This window comes from Colletotrichum lupini, chromosome 3, assembly GCF_023278565.1.
Source record: "Colletotrichum lupini chromosome 3, complete sequence".
NCBI lineage: Eukaryota > Fungi > Ascomycota > Sordariomycetes > Glomerellales > Glomerellaceae > Colletotrichum > Colletotrichum lupini.
In genome coordinates, this window is record NC_064676.1 from 3,301,481 (window position 1) to 3,316,969 (window position 15,489).

The 15,489-nt window shown below is 52.6% G+C and overlaps 7 protein-coding genes and 1 non-coding gene across 8 annotated transcripts; 2 read left to right on the top strand and 6 right to left on the bottom strand.

Annotated features, from left to right (window-relative positions):
• Positions 1-253: 253 nt before the first annotated feature.
• On the bottom strand, positions 254-5,008 carry CLUP02_05769 (TAM domain methyltransferase; the record flags this gene model as incomplete). Its single annotated transcript, XM_049284774.1, has 27 exons — positions 254-329; positions 384-435; positions 532-721; positions 840-902; positions 955-1,129; positions 1,207-1,455; positions 1,516-1,686; positions 1,738-1,775; positions 1,840-1,994; positions 2,060-2,101; positions 2,186-2,324; positions 2,392-2,430; positions 2,487-2,593; positions 2,727-2,774; positions 2,835-2,890; positions 2,947-3,015; positions 3,098-3,188; positions 3,310-3,482; positions 3,555-3,725; positions 3,789-4,037; positions 4,101-4,238; positions 4,312-4,349; positions 4,408-4,562; positions 4,630-4,659; positions 4,739-4,829; positions 4,883-4,912; positions 4,970-5,008. 27 exons carry the CDS (start codon positions 5,006-5,008, stop codon positions 254-256), a joined length of 2,874 nt encoding a protein of 957 aa, XP_049141917.1.
• Positions 5,009-6,063: 1,055 nt separating this feature from the next.
• Positions 6,064-6,607, bottom strand: CLUP02_05770 (uncharacterized protein; the record flags this gene model as incomplete). Its single annotated transcript, XM_049284775.1, has 3 exons — positions 6,064-6,303; positions 6,385-6,421; positions 6,507-6,607. 3 exons carry the CDS (start codon positions 6,605-6,607, stop codon positions 6,064-6,066), a joined length of 378 nt encoding a protein of 125 aa, XP_049141918.1.
• On the bottom strand, positions 6,186-6,266 carry CLUP02_tRNA099. The gene has a single exon. It is a non-coding gene; the product is annotated as a tRNA-Gly (tRNA).
• A 40-nt stretch (positions 6,608-6,647) lies between the features above and the next one.
• On the bottom strand, positions 6,648-6,861 carry CLUP02_05771 (uncharacterized protein; the record flags this gene model as incomplete). Its single annotated transcript, XM_049284776.1, has 2 exons — positions 6,648-6,752; positions 6,805-6,861. The coding sequence occupies 2 exons, from the start codon at positions 6,859-6,861 to the stop codon at positions 6,648-6,650; spliced, it is 162 nt and encodes a 53-aa protein (XP_049141919.1).
• An 80-nt stretch (positions 6,862-6,941) lies between these two features.
• Positions 6,942-10,593, top strand: CLUP02_05772 (NF-X1 type zinc finger; the record flags this gene model as incomplete). The annotated part of the gene is made up of 3 exons (XM_049284777.1): positions 6,942-7,606; positions 7,658-9,316; positions 9,387-10,593. Coding segments are annotated over 3 exons (3,531 nt in total), but the record flags the coding sequence as incomplete, so codon positions are not given.
• A 334-nt stretch (positions 10,594-10,927) lies between these two features.
• CLUP02_05773 (uncharacterized protein) lies at positions 10,928-12,089 on the top strand (the record flags this gene model as incomplete). The annotated part of the gene is made up of 4 exons (XM_049284778.1): positions 10,928-11,141; positions 11,173-11,570; positions 11,657-11,862; positions 11,978-12,089. The coding sequence occupies 4 exons, from the start codon at positions 10,928-10,930 to the stop codon at positions 12,087-12,089; spliced, it is 930 nt and encodes a 309-aa protein (XP_049141921.1).
• Positions 12,090-12,133: 44 nt separating this feature from the next.
• Positions 12,134-13,559, bottom strand: CLUP02_05774 (uncharacterized protein; the record flags this gene model as incomplete). The annotated part of the gene is made up of 4 exons (XM_049284779.1): positions 12,134-12,311; positions 12,510-13,148; positions 13,242-13,285; positions 13,449-13,559. The coding sequence occupies 4 exons, from the start codon at positions 13,557-13,559 to the stop codon at positions 12,134-12,136; spliced, it is 972 nt and encodes a 323-aa protein (XP_049141922.1).
• Positions 13,560-13,647: 88 nt separating this feature from the next.
• Positions 13,648-15,461, bottom strand: CLUP02_05775 (uncharacterized protein; the record flags this gene model as incomplete). Its single annotated transcript, XM_049284780.1, has 9 exons — positions 13,648-13,809; positions 13,877-13,920; positions 13,973-14,139; positions 14,177-14,290; positions 14,387-14,633; positions 14,685-14,765; positions 14,838-15,040; positions 15,124-15,208; positions 15,380-15,461. The coding sequence occupies 9 exons, from the start codon at positions 15,459-15,461 to the stop codon at positions 13,648-13,650; spliced, it is 1,185 nt and encodes a 394-aa protein (XP_049141923.1).
• Positions 15,462-15,489: the final 28 nt, after the last annotated feature.

Below are 15,489 nucleotides of genomic sequence, written 5' to 3' on the forward strand. Positions count from 1 at the left end.
CACATGGACAGGATACGCTCTTCTTTCCACGCGCCACCTGATTTACTGCTCACTGCTGGCTCTGAGAGCAAGCCTACTCCATTGGGCACCTCAAACTTAATAAACTCTTCAGTCATAATCTAAGTCGACTAAGGACATCGGAACGTGTTCGACTGACCGAGGAGGACCATGTCAATACTGACCACGCCATTCACACGCCTTATGTATCGAACAACGTACCGCTCAAGCGTAGTATCCTGGCTTGAAGCAGAAATCAGATCCAGTAGACGCGGAGCTGGTGGAAGCCGCAAACGCGGTTCATTAACATCATGACGATGTGTGCCTTCTCACTCACCCATGTATCAAGAAAACAGGGCTAACCAGCCTCTCCAAACAGAGATTACTGGCAAGGGTCGACAAACATGAGTTCTAATGACAATATATCACTCTTTTGACCTGATTGAATGAGTCAAAAACCTGCATTGGGTCTCGTTGGTTTCTTTGCCGCGCAGTTGACGCTTGGGATGTCACCGATTCATCATGTTTCCCAACACTTCTCTTGCGCCCAAATAGAGTCGTTTCGCATGTCTTGCCGCGAAGAGCCAATTGAGGCTTCCCCTCTTGCATCACTGAGGAGAGAGATTAGACTGACGCTTCTTTCGAGAGACATGCAGAAATTGGTAGTTGGACTGCTTGGCCGGATAACCAATGTTCCGACCTTAGGATCGACTATGTACACATTCTGCATTCTTCATCATGCCTGACGATCTAGACGGGAACCTCAAGCACTTCGAGGTCGCCAGTGACATGCTTTGAATTGGAAAAACCTAATACCAGTCTCTTCTTTGTATGAACGACACATTCTGATCCTCTGGCAAAAGGCTGATCTGCGCTACAACGGCCTGCGGCCAGCAATACAATAACTACCCACGATCATTAGCAAGATGCGACATCAGAATCTCCACGGTACAGCACATACACAGGGCAGTAAGCATGATAATTCGTGTTCTTCAGGTCCTTCCTGACATCGATGAGAAGCACGTTAACCTCGTTTCGGTTCCAGCCGAGTACGCGAGTGAACGGCGCCATGCACAACGCTTCGAGGGCAGTGCCGAAATTTTCCTGGGTCCAGTACCCGAGCCTCTTATACCTGTTTGTCAATTAGCATGTATGGCTCTTGGCCTACGGTTGTCTCCGATGAAGAACCACATAAAACGCTATAAGTACCTGTCTTCCTTGGGCCACTCGTTGTGAGGCCACTTGTACATACGTAGTTCGACATCGACGAAGCCAGCCGCAATCATCTTAGCTTTTAGAGAGCTTGGCTCAATGAACTTACGACCCGTCTTCTCACAGGCTTCGTTCAGCATGTGTACGTATCTTATTATGGCGGCATCTTCGGGGAGAGTGTCGTCGTCAGATTTCGGCATCGAATCAGCTTCCTGGAGCTCTAGCCATCCACCGGGAGTAAGATTGCTGTAGTTGTTAGAATACTAGTTGTAAAGGGGAGGCTCAAAATATAGCCCATGTTCTCACTCATAACATTGCTTGATAAATCGTTCCCAATCTTCTATGCTTGCCGTCAAGAATCGACTGTGGATGTATTCGAACGGCTCTGAATATGTCCAATCTTCTTCAACGTCATCGACCTCGAATCTGACGTTTGTTGGTACGCTAGAGTTGAACGTTTCACTAGTCAGTATGGCTCTTGAAAACACAATTCAGTGCCATGAATTACGGTGAGAAGGTTGGGCTTACAATTCTGCTTTCACAGGCGAGAGGTCGACGCCCAGCACCTACAGAGAGACTTAGTCTCCTTCGATTCCTTGCGGTGAGAGAAACGGCAATGCTACGACTCACATCAGACTCGGGGTGTAAGTCGCCAAAATCCATGGCCCAACTCCCGGTCCCGGTCCCCACGTCAAGAACTCGACCGACCTCGACGTCATCCTCACATGGCGGGGCTATTCCGAGTTTGTCGTCAAAGGTATAGATGCAAATATCGTGCTGAAAGTCTGTACAAAGGGGATCAAATTCTTAGTTTGTTATCTCGTTAATTTCGTAGACTTGTAGCGCATACCTAGCCTCTCGCTCTCCGTCTCGTCATTTGGCATGTTGTATTCTACAGTGAGAGGTATTTGTTAGTGGTTTGAGCTGTCATACTTCAAACACTTGGTTCTTTGCGAGAGAATTGGGAGCTACTCACTGCCGTCCTTATATCGATGATACGTCCGGCCATTCTCGACTCGATTTTGAAAGATGGACGCAGTGAGGCTGTGGGTTGATAATGCTACGTTCTGCCATTTTTCATTAACATCAGCCATACACCATAGCAGGAACAAGCTCTTTCTGAATGAACCGTAGTATCCCAAAATCTCATTATAGTGAGTGCGGGGTCATCAAGTAACTCACCTCGAACTGCGATGTGAGATTGCTGAGGTTGTCAGTCTCCTACCGACACGTCAGGACATCTGCCACATAGGCCTAGCTTGAGTTCATCAATGTACCTCAGCTACAATCTTAACTTCACGGTCAATTTCAGCCATGATGATGAAATTCCGTTGGGGCCCTGGACTAGCTATCTTTGGATGCGGGGGCTTATCCAGTCCGCGATCTCACTTCTCGAGGGGGAGAGAGGGACAGGGAGAATTGACAGCCAAGTTCGTGACGAAAAAGCACTACTACAGCGAGCCCGAGTACACGGTTTTCAGAAAACGATTGCAAGGGGGAAAGAGACAAAAACCAACAGGAAGCGCACGTCTTTTTGTGAGGTGACACGAGAAACGGCGCATCTTCTGGACACACACACACATACCCCTGTCCGTCCCGGGAAACCAACAAAGACACAAACCAACCCGCATATGCGAGTTCGCGGCGATGTTGCCTTATTCCCACACTTTTCTGCACTGGACTGTGGAGCACGTAGAGTCTTTTGCACGAATGAGATTGATGAGAAGTATCGCAAACACAAGCGCGACGGGCTCGGAGTACCAAATATGGGCAGAGGTGCGGAACGCGAGCTTGCGCTCCCAGTTCCTTGGGACCCATGTCAATTTAGATATTTAGTCGCCGCCCCCAATTAGTCTAGACTCTCTTCCAAGCATCTAGATTGTCGCACAATGGTCTTTCAGCTGCTGCGACATATATGAAAACGTTACGGCCTGCTGGAAAGGTAGCCCCTCCCCCTCCCTTGAGTCTCCAGCTTGTCTCTATTTAAATGCTTTCAAGGATTCGTCAATGAGAACGACATCACACTATACCAACGACGCGCTTTCCGAGCCCATTAATCTTCTTGAGCAGTCGTTGCAGCATTTGGAGGAGATGTGGGACTCTTGGGACTCTTGGGGCTCTTTGCACTCTTCGGACTTGCAGCTCCAGCAGTCGCAGGTGTGGCGGGACTCGTTGAACTTGTAGCCGCGACAGCTTCAGGAGACGGAACCTGGGGAGGAGGCGCTATTGGCTCCTCAGCCTCCTTCTCAGGTTTGCGACCGACGACGCAGTAGCTACCAAGACATTATCAGCATCGTGGGAATAATGTCTACCAGCCTGAAGGTGGCAGGTTGGGATGTACTCACATGCGGAAGTACGCGTGATAGTTTGTGTTCTTCACATCGTTGCGCACATTGATGAGAAATACTTCAACCTCCTCACGTGTCCACTCAAGGACGCGCGTGAAAAGGGCCATGCAGAGACCCTGAAGAGCGCTGCCAAAGTTGTCCTGGGTCCAGAGGCCGAGCTTCTTGTACCTGTACACTACTATTTAGCACGAGAACCAGGAAGAAACGGAGGATCCGCTGCGATTTGCTTACCTGGGCTCCTTTGCCCATGGATTAATGGGCCACTTGAACATCTGGACAGAGACGTCGGTAAACCCAACCTCGGTCATGATGTGCGATAGACCAGGGATGTCGACGTAGTCGCACCCGGCCTTTGTTGCGCCTTCTTGAAGGAGTTTGACGTACTCGGCTAAGGCGCAGTCTTTGGGGAAGGTATTGTCGTCAGACTGGGGGTTGATATCTGCATCTTGAACTTCGAACCATCCGCCAGGGTTGAGATTGCTATCTTGAGTAGTCAGATGTCCGTTTCAATTCGTAAGTCACGCAAAGAGAAGGATGCCTTACTCGTAGGCAGACTTGAAGAACTTCCTCCAGTCGGTGATAGCTCCCGTCATGAATCGACTATGGATGTAATCAAACGGTTGCGAATAGGTCCAGTCCTCGTCAACATCATCAATCTCAAACCTTACATTGGGTGGCGTGCTATTGAAAGCGAAACACATTAGCATTCTCACAAGGGTCCTCTAGCATGTCGCCGAGTGATGATTTCTCTCACAATTCTGGTTGGATGGGCGAAAGATCAACTCCATAGACCTAATGATGGCTTGAAGTGAGAAATGAGCCAAAGCCAAGGCGCAGACAGTTCCCTTACCTCGGACTCGGGATGAAGTTCGCCAAAGTCGATAGCCCAGATGCCGGTACCAGTGCCCACGTCAAGGACACGCCCGACGCGTGCTTCTTTATCACACGACGGTGCCTGCCCCAGCCTGCCGCCAATGGTGTAAAGGAAAATCTCATGTTGCATGTCTAATCATTCTGAGCCAAACACACTTTAGCATAGGTATAGGAGGGGTGCTCAAACCTAGCCTGTCACTTTCCGATTCATCGTTCGGAAGAACGTATTCTTGTTACAATGGAGTCGTCAGAGAAAGATGCTTCCCAACAGTAATTGAGTCTAGTAAAAGCAGACAAGGGAAACTCACTGCCATCCTTGTATCGATGGTAGGTCCTTCCGTTCTCGATTCGATAATCTAGAATCGAACTACTGATGCTCGTGCTCGATGTGGCGATGCTCTATAAGAGGATTAGATGCTGAGATGTGCGGGCGGTATTGTATCCTGACTAACTTCGATTTCAGAACGGTCATCATCTGTTTGCTATTGCTATATGTTAGTTTTCTACACCAAATTGAAGACAAATTGTCCAGATCGTACCCCGTCTTCGGCGTCAATGACTTGTTGTGGCTGATGCATTTCTGAAGATGTTTGCGTGGAGCTGCGGGTCGATAATCGCGGCTTGCTTCAGGACTCTGATCTCTCAAACGTCCCAACTTCTTTCAAACCTGATGGCAATTGTTAAACTAGACCTAAGTCAATCTAGAAGTTGAGATGATACTGGAGCAACGGTAAACTTTTAGAAAAGAAACATCCGGGGGGTTTGTATTTTGTGACGAGACCAGCGGCCTGGGCCTCGCTTCGACCCCTCTTCTTCTTGATCATAAATCCCAACCAACAGAGCAAACATGCATATGCATGGCGACGGCAAAGTTGCCTCTTTGCCCACTTACAGGGTACACATGTGGAGATACCCGCATCTTCAGCGAATGAGGACGATATCATACGAGACAACCATGAAGGGATTGTGGCAGAGGATTTCGGAGTCCTCATCCGCTTCCGGCGCGGCCAAGAGGAAGAGATTCGTAGGCCCAGTCTCGGTTCAGATTGATCTTTGTCACCATGCAAGTTTTCCATGCATCGAGACGCAAACTCGGCAAAGTCATAATACAGAATGAACTAATAAACTGATTAGACAGTTGCTGGCTGGTTATTATGTGTCCCAATGGGACGTAGATGGGATCTCCCGTCCCTTATTATGCTAAGCAGATGGTCATGAGAGCCGCCATGAAGTCAGATGACAAGAGCCGTTCAAATGGATTTCTCACAGAGATCTCCGAAGATAGTCGCTTTTGGCTCTTAAAATAACTCCTCCAACAAGTAGCATGCGTACGAATCGCGAGCGCGCAAATTTGGTTTCGCTGTCCAATACATCAGTTTGCTCTAGAGTACACACTTTTTATAGCGCTTAAGAATTCCTCTCCAGCAACAAACTCGTTTGTACATAATCTACGAAGAACCATGGGTATTCGTACTTAAAGCAAGGGAATGTCTCCAGAGATGTGGTTGGCCACGAGCAGCTGGTGTTTTTGAGAGACCTTTATAAGCCGTCGTCCACATACTGCTGGATCTTTTCTCGGGGCATTCTGCTTTCAACCGAAACAAGAATCGTACACTCTATCTCAGTCACTCATTTACTTGAAGATTCGACAAAAGAAAGGGCCAAAATCTGCACGAAGCTGCGTGATGAGCTGTTCCTTGACAAGACAAAAGATAGATAATGGTGGGGGTCGGCCGCTCAAAATCCAAAAAGACATGCGTCGAGGGGGAATCGAACCCCCGGCTCCCCGACGCTGCTGGATGGCAACGGAGAATTTTACCACTAAACCATCGACGCGGTTGAAATATGCTGGGTCTGGCAAATTCATCAAGGGCTCCGCTAGCGCAGTCGCTCGAGGGGTGTCACAGAGCGACGACATACAGAAAGACAAGACAATCTAGATCTGTGAGCCCACTCTGAGAAGTCTAGAGAACCACCGTGTCTTGAGAGGCCTACATTTGACAAGTGAGCATTCAGACAAGTATTAACTCAATTTCGACGTGTGAAGTGCAAGGTGCAAGGTGCAGAGGTACGCACCGTATCCACTGAGGCCATTTGCCCTGCAACGAAATAAGATCTTCAACCAGCGTGAAGATAGCGGTGCATATCCCAAAGCGGTCTAAAGCTGCACGAAACATGACTGCAGTCTGCAAAATACAATCAATCATTGAGTCAAACTCAGATTTGTCTTAGCTGGCGGCAGAGCCGAGCCGCAGGAACGATTGATGGTGACTCATAGTGACTGGCCCGGGCTTTGCCTACGGTCCGGTAGGTGGTGACCTCCTGCTTGTTTTGTCAGCCTTACAGCGGACGAAGAGTGGCAGTCTCGCCACACCTGTCGGCTCCAAGCCCGGAAGGGACCTTCTCCCAAAATTTTAGCGGGTCCACTCATCCGAACGCTTAAGTCCGCCCCAGCGACTTCACTCGAACGGAGTCTTGCCCTTTCTCTGCTGCGGATTCTCTTTTAAAGTCGCCTCCCCAGGTCCGGGTACCGAGTGGAAGTGGGATCCTAGATCTTTGTTCACTTTCATTCCTTTCAAGTTCTCCTTTTCTTGCGAGAGCGCGAGGCCTCTTGATTCACTTTCGTTGCCTAATCTGGCAGCACCTGTTCGAAGACGCTGTATTTCAAAAAGCGCAATCACAATTTCATCAACTCCTCATCATATCATCACCCTACTTAGATTATCAGACATGTCGGACGCTGGTGCAACGCAGACCCAAACCCAGACGCAGACTCAAGCGGGCTCGTCAGCCGGAGGAGGTTCTCAGCCAAGCCGTCGAGGCAGATCAGGGAGAGGGAGAGGAGAAGGAGGCAACGGCCGTGGCGGTCGGCGAGGTGGCGGCAGGAATGCCATTCATCAGCCCCGGAACCAAGCACAGCCAGCACCGGCTCCCGAAGCCTCAACAGAAAATGCACCCGAATCAGAGCCAGCGAGCTCGGGGAGGAGGGGCCGTGGCCGCGGCGGTAATCGGGGCGGCCGGCGAGGTGGAGCGGTCCGCGGTGCTTCGGTATCAGGAACTCAGCGAACATTTGGAGGCAGCCTTACGACTGCCGCGGATCCAAATGCGTCGGATGCACAGGGGCTGAGTGCGGATGCCCCGGACTTCGTTCCTGGGCAGCCTGTTGTCCACAGAGGGTATGTTCATTCTCACCAAGTCCTGAAACTTGGGCTGACTGTTATCACCAGAAAACAACCTGCGCCGAAGCAAAAGAAGCCTCAGTATCCACTGGCACCAAAATCTGTAGCCGCAGATTTACCCACGCGCATCCATGAGGACATCAGCAATGGCCAGTACGAGTGTGTCATTTGCTCCAGTGAAGTATTGCGGCCATCTCGCGTATGGTCCTGCGGGCTATGCTGGACGGTGCTACATTTGTCTTGCGTCAAGAAGTGGTTCACGAGTCAACTGAAGAAGGACGACGACACGCGCTCTTGGCGCTGCCCCGGCTGCAATTCTAGTTTGACTGAGGAGCCGAGTGCTTACCACTGTTGGTGCGGGAAGGACATCAACCCTCGAAATGTTCCCGGTCTTCCTCCTCACTCTTGCGGACAGACTTGCTCAAAGCCTAGAGCAACATGCCCGCATCCATGCCCTCTCGAATGCCACGCCGGCCCATGCCCGCCATGCACCCTCATGGGCCCAACACAGTCTTGCTTCTGTGGCAAACACGAAGTGACGAAGCGTTGCACCGAGACAGACTATGGAAACGGATGGAGTTGCAAAGAGATTTGCGGAGACTTGCTACCTTGCGGCGAGCACTTCTGCGCTACTCCTTGCCACTCTGGCCTGTGTGGTAGCTGCGAGATTCCTGTACAGGCAAGATGCTACTGTGGCAAAGAGCACAAGGAGATTCCCTGCGATCGCCGCGACGACCTTCAGATGTCATTTAACTATGGCCAAGTTTCCAGCTCGGATTCCGAGGATGTTTCTGAGGATAGCTGGTTCGACGGCTCATTCGACTGCGGAGCGACTTGTGGGAGGAAATACGACTGTGGCTTGCACGATTGTGAGAAGACCTGTCATGCGCAGGACGAAGTGCCGGCACACTGCCCGTCGGCTCCAGATGTTATTGTCCACTGCCCCTGTGGCAAGACACCGTTGGAAGAGCTTCTCGAACAACCAAGACAGTCTTGTCAGGACAAGATCCCTCACTGCAAGAAGACATGCGACAAGATTCTTTCTTGCGGCCACCAATGCATGGACACGTGCCATACAGGTCCTTGTAACACATGCTTCCAGAAGCAGGATATTTCTTGTCGATGCACCCGCATTGTGAGCAAGACCCTCTGCCATCAGGGAGAGATTGCGACTCCAATGTGTTTCAAGGTCTGCCAGGCCCAGCTCAACTGCAGTCGTCACAAGTGTGGAGAGCGCTGCTGTCCTGGGGAGAAGAAGGCAATGGAGAGACAGGCCGCCAAGAGGAAGCATAGACAGCAGCAGGCTCCGGACGAGGTTGAGGCGGAACACATCTGCCTCCGCGTCTGCGGCAGGACACTGAAGTGTGGAACTCACCAGTGTTCGCAAATCTGCCATGCTGGGCCCTGCCCAAGCTGTCTCGAAGCCGTCTTCGAGGAGATCAGCTGTGCCTGCGGCAGGACCGTCTTGCAACCTCCACAGCCGTGCGGGACCAGGCCTCCTGAATGCCGATTCGACTGTAGAAGAGCACCTCCTTGCGGTCACCCCACGGTGAAGCATAACTGCCATCCCGACGATGTCGATTGTCCCAAGTGTCCTTTCTTGGTAGAGAAAGCGTGCATCTGCGGCAAGCAGAGGATGAAGAACCGGCCTTGCTGGCTGGAGGAGGCTCGCTGTGGTCTGCCGTGTGGTAAGAAGCTCAAGTGCGGGTAAGTGACATTAACTCCAATATAGCAGTCATCGCATGTGCTAACTAGATGGAAGAACTCACACATGTAGGAAGGAGTGTCACCGTCCTGGCGAATGCGAAGACGCTGATATCCCTGGCTCTCATTGCGCCCAATCCTGCGGCAAGACTCGCAAATCCTGTGACCACTCCTGCCAGGACTCATGCCACGCCCCCTATCCATGCAAGGAAGACCGGCCATGCCAGAGCAAGACCTTTGTCACTTGTGATTGTCAGCACCGCAAGAAGGAGGTGAAGTGTATGGCTACCAAGACCAACCCAACTCCGGATCGCGACATCCTGAAGTGCGACGACGAGTGCCTCCGCCTCCAGCGCAACCAGCGCCTTGCTGTCGCCCTCAATGTCGATCCGGATCACAACGACGACCACATTCCCTACTCGGACACGACGCTCAAGCTCTTCCGTGAGCTTTCTCATACCTGGGCCCAGAACCAGGAGCGCGAGTTCCGCGTCTTCGCATCGGAAGCCTCTGAGAAGCGTCTGCGCTTCAAGCCTATGCCCTCGTTCCAGCGCGCCTTCTTGCACGCTCTTGCCGAGGATTTCGGCTTCGACTCGGAGAGTCAGGACCCAGAGCCGCACCGTCACGTCTCCATCTTCAAGACACCGCGCTTCGTCGCCGCACCGAAGAAGACACTGGCTCAGTGCGTCAAGATTCGCACCGACGCAGCCAAAACAGCAGCAGCCGCAGCTGCAGCATCGTCTTCGGCGGCCGCCGCAGCGTCGGCACCAGAGCCCTTCAACGCCCTACTCCTCTCGGCTCCGCGCTTCGGCCTGACCATTGACGAGGTCGAGTCCGCCCTCGCCAACCATCTCAAGGCCTACAACACCCTTTCCTTCACTACCGCCTTCCTCCCGTCAGAGGAAATCCTCATCCGAGCGGTCCCCGTCACCTCCTGGGGCACTACCCCCTCGGCCATCGAGTCCTCTCTCGCGTCCCTGAAACCCCTCGTCGCGCGGACCGTAACCAAGGACGGCATCGCCGCAGCCGTGACAATGGTCCACGCCGACGCGAACCTCAACGTCCTCCGCCGCGAGGGAACGTCGGCAAACGGCAGCAGCGGCGGTTGGAACGCCGTCGTCGGCCGCGCCGCGGCACAGCGTAGGACCATTGCGCCCAAGCCCGCCGCCGACGCGCGTCCCGCCAGCGGCTTCGTCAGCTTCTCCAAGCTGGCGCGTAAGAAGGTCGTCGAGGACTCTGTCGCCGATGACTGGGAGGCGGCCGCCGAGAGCGATGAGTGAGGCGCGCCGCGGCGCCTCACAAGCTTCTCTTGCTTCGGCCAAGGAAGTTGTTAGCTTCTTGACTCTCTCGATCTTGAATGCAAGCAAGGAGGTGCCCTGGCGTGGCGGAGCTTGCAGCGTTGCTCGCCTTGCTTCTCCACACCTCCTTTGTGGTGTTGGCGATGTATCTACACAATGGGGAAGTCGATGACGGAAAGGCCAAGATTTGTTACGAGGTATAGACGGATGGGATGGGAGGTCCCAACAACAGGATGATATAGTATTATTGAAAAGAAAAACGTGAAATACAGAAAAATGGAATATCAGAACTCAAGCGGAAAGATATGGCATCAAAATGAAGAGCATCGTGATATCAGAGCAGGGCGTGGTGCAATTATCACCATTTACAACAACGGAGCATCCCCTCCCCTCCTCTGCATTCGTCCATCGTGACAAGCCAAGAAAGATCCTTTCTCTCCTCCATTCCCTTCCCCCCATGACCCCCGCAACATCTCACGTCTCTCACATTAAAGTAAAGAGCAAGCGCCAACCGTCCAGCTCTCTGCCACGTCAGAGAAACACATGCATAAAACCCACAAGCTCTATGCGCGAGCGACGGGGAAAACGGGATAGACGAACAAGCCCGGCCCCGGGACCCCAAGCATCCCCAACCCGGGTACGTCCTATCCTGTCCCCGTACGTTGCCCCCAAATTCCAACAAAGTCTGGCTCGTCGCCGGCAGGAAAAGGTGCCATGGGCATATCCCCGCTTGGGACTGGCCATCTACTCCGTACTTGTCCGGTGCGGATGGACGGGGGGCAAGGTTGACCCCGGCTCCGGACGATCGTGATAACCTCCTGCCGTCGAGCATCATTCCGCCAGATCGACGCGCCCACTTCCGCGGCGAACCAGTTTTGAGTATTGATTGTCAGATGCCTGACGGCAGATTGACAGGAAGGAGATGGGACGGAATGAAGTTCAAGGCCTGTCATTGTACTGTGTAGATAGAACCCACTGCTGCTCATGGGGACCAAGGTTGTCTGCTGAACAGTAATTACATCGCCTGGCATCCCTTGTTCTCAAGCCCCTGTTAACGGTGAGAGACATGGCCATACCCCGTTCAGGTCAGCATGTCACCGGCGCCTCACTTCATATCTCACATTTTGACTGGTTTTGCATGGCTGCTCGTACTCATTGCTTCATTATGTTTATGTTGCGTCTAAGATATGCTGTCGCATCCCGGTCCGTCATGGGGAGCGGGGGGTATCATTCTTTGAAGGACCAAAAAAGGTGTGTTGAGAGAGGAAGATCACCCGCCGCCACGTACTGTTTTCTCCGTTCCATGCCTTCTTTTTGCTGCCGCAGTGTATCCAGGTGATCGGCACCTTCACAGGTCGCGATAAAGGGGTGGGCATTACATCAACTCATTATCCTTCATGGATGGACTCCTGCAGTGGAGCCGGCGAGACACGCCAGTGAAGACGGACTGGCGGTCCGCCTCTGCCTCCAGTATGTGAGCCACGTGCTGTTGGAACCGTTTCTCGGTTAGCAAGTGGTCCTTCTAGAGGCGCTGCTTCTCCTCCTTGCTTGTCACGCCGGCGACATTGCCAAGAAAGTCCGAGATGGCTTCGAAGTAACCCTCTTCCAAAACACTCGAGTTGTGGTCGCCTGCGGGCAAGGGCTTCCAAATTTTAGAGGGCGCGGCAGAGAGTTCGTAAAGTTGGCGCATGTGACGGGGTCTAAGACATGTGTTAGTCTACAAGAGGCAACATGTGAGACACGCGAAAAAAGCCGGTGTAGAGAAAACCAATATCAGACTCTATGTCGTAAAAATTCAAATCAAGCGTCCCGAAGGACTCATATTTTGTGGGTGGTGACTTGCGATCATCATATGGTGTAGGAGAAGAAGCAGGAAGAAAGGGTTGCATGACACTTACGGTACGATTTCGTCCTGGAGACCAGAGAGAAACAGGATCGGCACGGATGTGATGCTAGAGATGATTGATTCGCTTGGCCAGACTTGGTGGCAGAGAAGCGTCAAGTACTTTGCTGGTGGCAACACAGAAGGGATAAGCTTGCGCATGGAGAGGAAGGTGTTCTCCAAGATCAGACCAGCAATATCCCCATCCTTTTGGTTCTTCGACACCAGCTTGATGCTGACAGCGCCGCCCAAGCTCTGTCCGTAAACAATCAGCTTATGGTTGCTCGTCTCTGCGCGAGATCGGAGGTAGTTGAGGGCGGTTTGGGCGTCTAGGAAGAGGCCGGATTCGTCAGGTTCTCCTGTTGATAGGCCGTAGCCGCGGTACTCGAGCATAAAAACGTTGCAGCCGATAAAGTTGATAAGCATGCGGGCGATTGGCAAGCGGTGGCCAATGTTACCCGCGTTACCGTGGAACATCAGGATGGTGACATTGGAGTTCTTCCCATCGCGCGGGCCGCGGATGTAGAAAGCCGACAGCTTCTCGCCATCGTTTGTGGGGATGACGAGTTCTTCGAAATCCTTGATGCCATACTGTGAGGGTCTTGGGACATCGGTTCGAGAGTTTGCGGGCATATGCGAGGGGTAGATGAGAGCTCTGGAGCGGCACAGCACAATCAGTCAGTCGGTCGGTTCGCTGAGGGTGGGATGAGGAAGCGTCACATGGACATTTGGGGGTGGAGGGACCTACTTTTGCTTGAAGTAGAGGAGGCTAGTCAAGACAGCTGCGATACCCTAGGTAAGAGAAGACGAGTTAGCATGCAGCACTAGCGAGGCGAGGCAATCGAGGCACGACCTCGGGCTCAGGCCCAAGAGGAGGGGTTGCAGACAGGAAGGTTAAAATATCGGTGTGAGAAGATGGGTAGCCCGTAGGACGAGGAGGCGGGAATGGCCATACCGTCGAGGCTATGGCTGGTAGCCGCATGTACGCGCCAACAGTACTGAGCATAGACGCCGTCTGCTCGAGGTAACTGTTGGAGGACGGCGATGCTGAATTGGAAGAGGACATTGCTCGAAAGAGTCGCGAGCAAGGCGAGAGGGAAAAAGGCGGAGGAAAGATTATATTCGTATTTGCTGCTGGACCGTTCGGCGAGTCCTCAGAAAGGAATGGGCCTGTTTGATGGGGAAGGTAAGGCCCGAAGCGAAGAGGGAGAAGCGGTGCAGAGTCCAGGAGAGAGCGGAGTAGCCTTGCCTTGGCCCTTGGTCGCGAAGGCGGTGGAGGCCGATGCTAGCGGGGCATAGGTACCTCGGTAGGCAGACTAGAGTGTAGCGGGTACCGAATACGTGTTAGGCGTAGTCGATTGTTGGCATGAGGCGACTACGGACCTGGACCTGGTACTGGGACCGTCCGGGGCTCTCTTTCTGGACAACTGAGGTGTGGGCAGGATGGACGGACGGACGAACGAACAAGGGGTCGTGCACGAAGCGGAGGTGGTGGGTGTTTGGTGGTGAACCCTGGCTGGGGGAAAGAGAAAAAGAGGTTGCTAGCCGGAACGAAAGCGAGGATCGGAGAGCTGATTTGTGTATTCGTCGAATGGTCAAATGTGTCAGTATCCACAAAAGTGTCGTTTGTGAGGTGTCGCTGGCCTCTAGGTGTGTATGTGTGTGTGGAGGCGATTAAGGTACTGTATATGCGCAGGAAGGTCGATATCCAGCTGTGCTGTGGAGGATGGCATCGACGACGCGAGAGGTAGGATTGGAGGTGGTGGTATCCGTAGTCGTGATGGTGGTGCGGTTTGTCTTTAGCAAGGCCGCATGATGCAGGTCAGGAGGGAGTTGTGCTGGGGCGGGATCTGGCAGCCGTGCGGCCGGGATGGATGGCCGATGGCTGTCTACTGAAGAAATGTGGCTGCGGACGGTTCAATGCCGCTGTTCTGTGGAATCCCCGTCGTGTCCAGTCTTTGGTGGTGAATCGTGGGATGATATTGGGGGCAGGAGGGGGCTAAGAAGTTGCGGCGGGTCTCCTGAGGCTTGTTGATGCCGCAGGTGACCTGATTTGGTGGTAGGCCGCAGGGCTGCTTTCGGAGGTGCACGGCAAACAAGGGTCGCAAGTTACGACTTGCCAAAGGCTTGCCGGATGGAGCTCAGTGGCGGAGGTAATCAATGTGAGAATGGGGAGAGAGTCAAGAGATACGATATGCGATGCGATGCGATGCGATGCGATGCGATGCGATGCGATCGGTAATGATGGTGGGTAGTTCAAACTTGATAGGTACTGCGAAGGTGCTAGCAAACGAAACGAAGCGCCGAGTCCGATGTCACTTCCACATCCGCTATTCGTTTCTACTTTGAGTTACGTCCGAGAAGATGATGGCTTTAATATCCGTCCTTAGGTCGGTCAAAGAGGCAGTGACGGAAGCATAAAACTGAGCGTGAATTGAGCTCCCTGATAGGTTATGAGATGAAAACGTGTTCGCGGTCGTGTGTGGTTTCATTATGTTTATTTGTAAAACGCGACTAGCATGAAGCAATAAACACCACTCGATCTCCCTGCATGAAGCTTCATCAACAGCCGTCTACCTACACCTCTTCAAGCTTTGGGAGGTGTAGCTGTAAGGTACCTTGGAACTTACACAGTAGGATAAAGTAGCTCAGGGGGGCGATCAATGCGAATGTCACCGCTTTCTGGCGTCGAACTATTACTCCGTACACTACTAGCTGGCGACGGGAAGCAATCCTACATTACATAAGTAGCTTGCGCGCGTGACCTGTCGGACTGATCCTCCTGCTATGGAAGATGAAAGTATAAATGGATTTTTTGGAGTGAAGACGAAGTTGCCCTGCTAATCTCGGACCTCCAGGTGCGCCGTGGGATGACCTAGCGGGAACCGGTGATTGGGTAAAGCCCGGGAAGAAAAGGGGAAGCAGCGACGGTGATGGGAGCTTCCCGATGAAAAACGACCGGCGGCATTCGTGGCTTGAAGTGGACTCTGTTAACA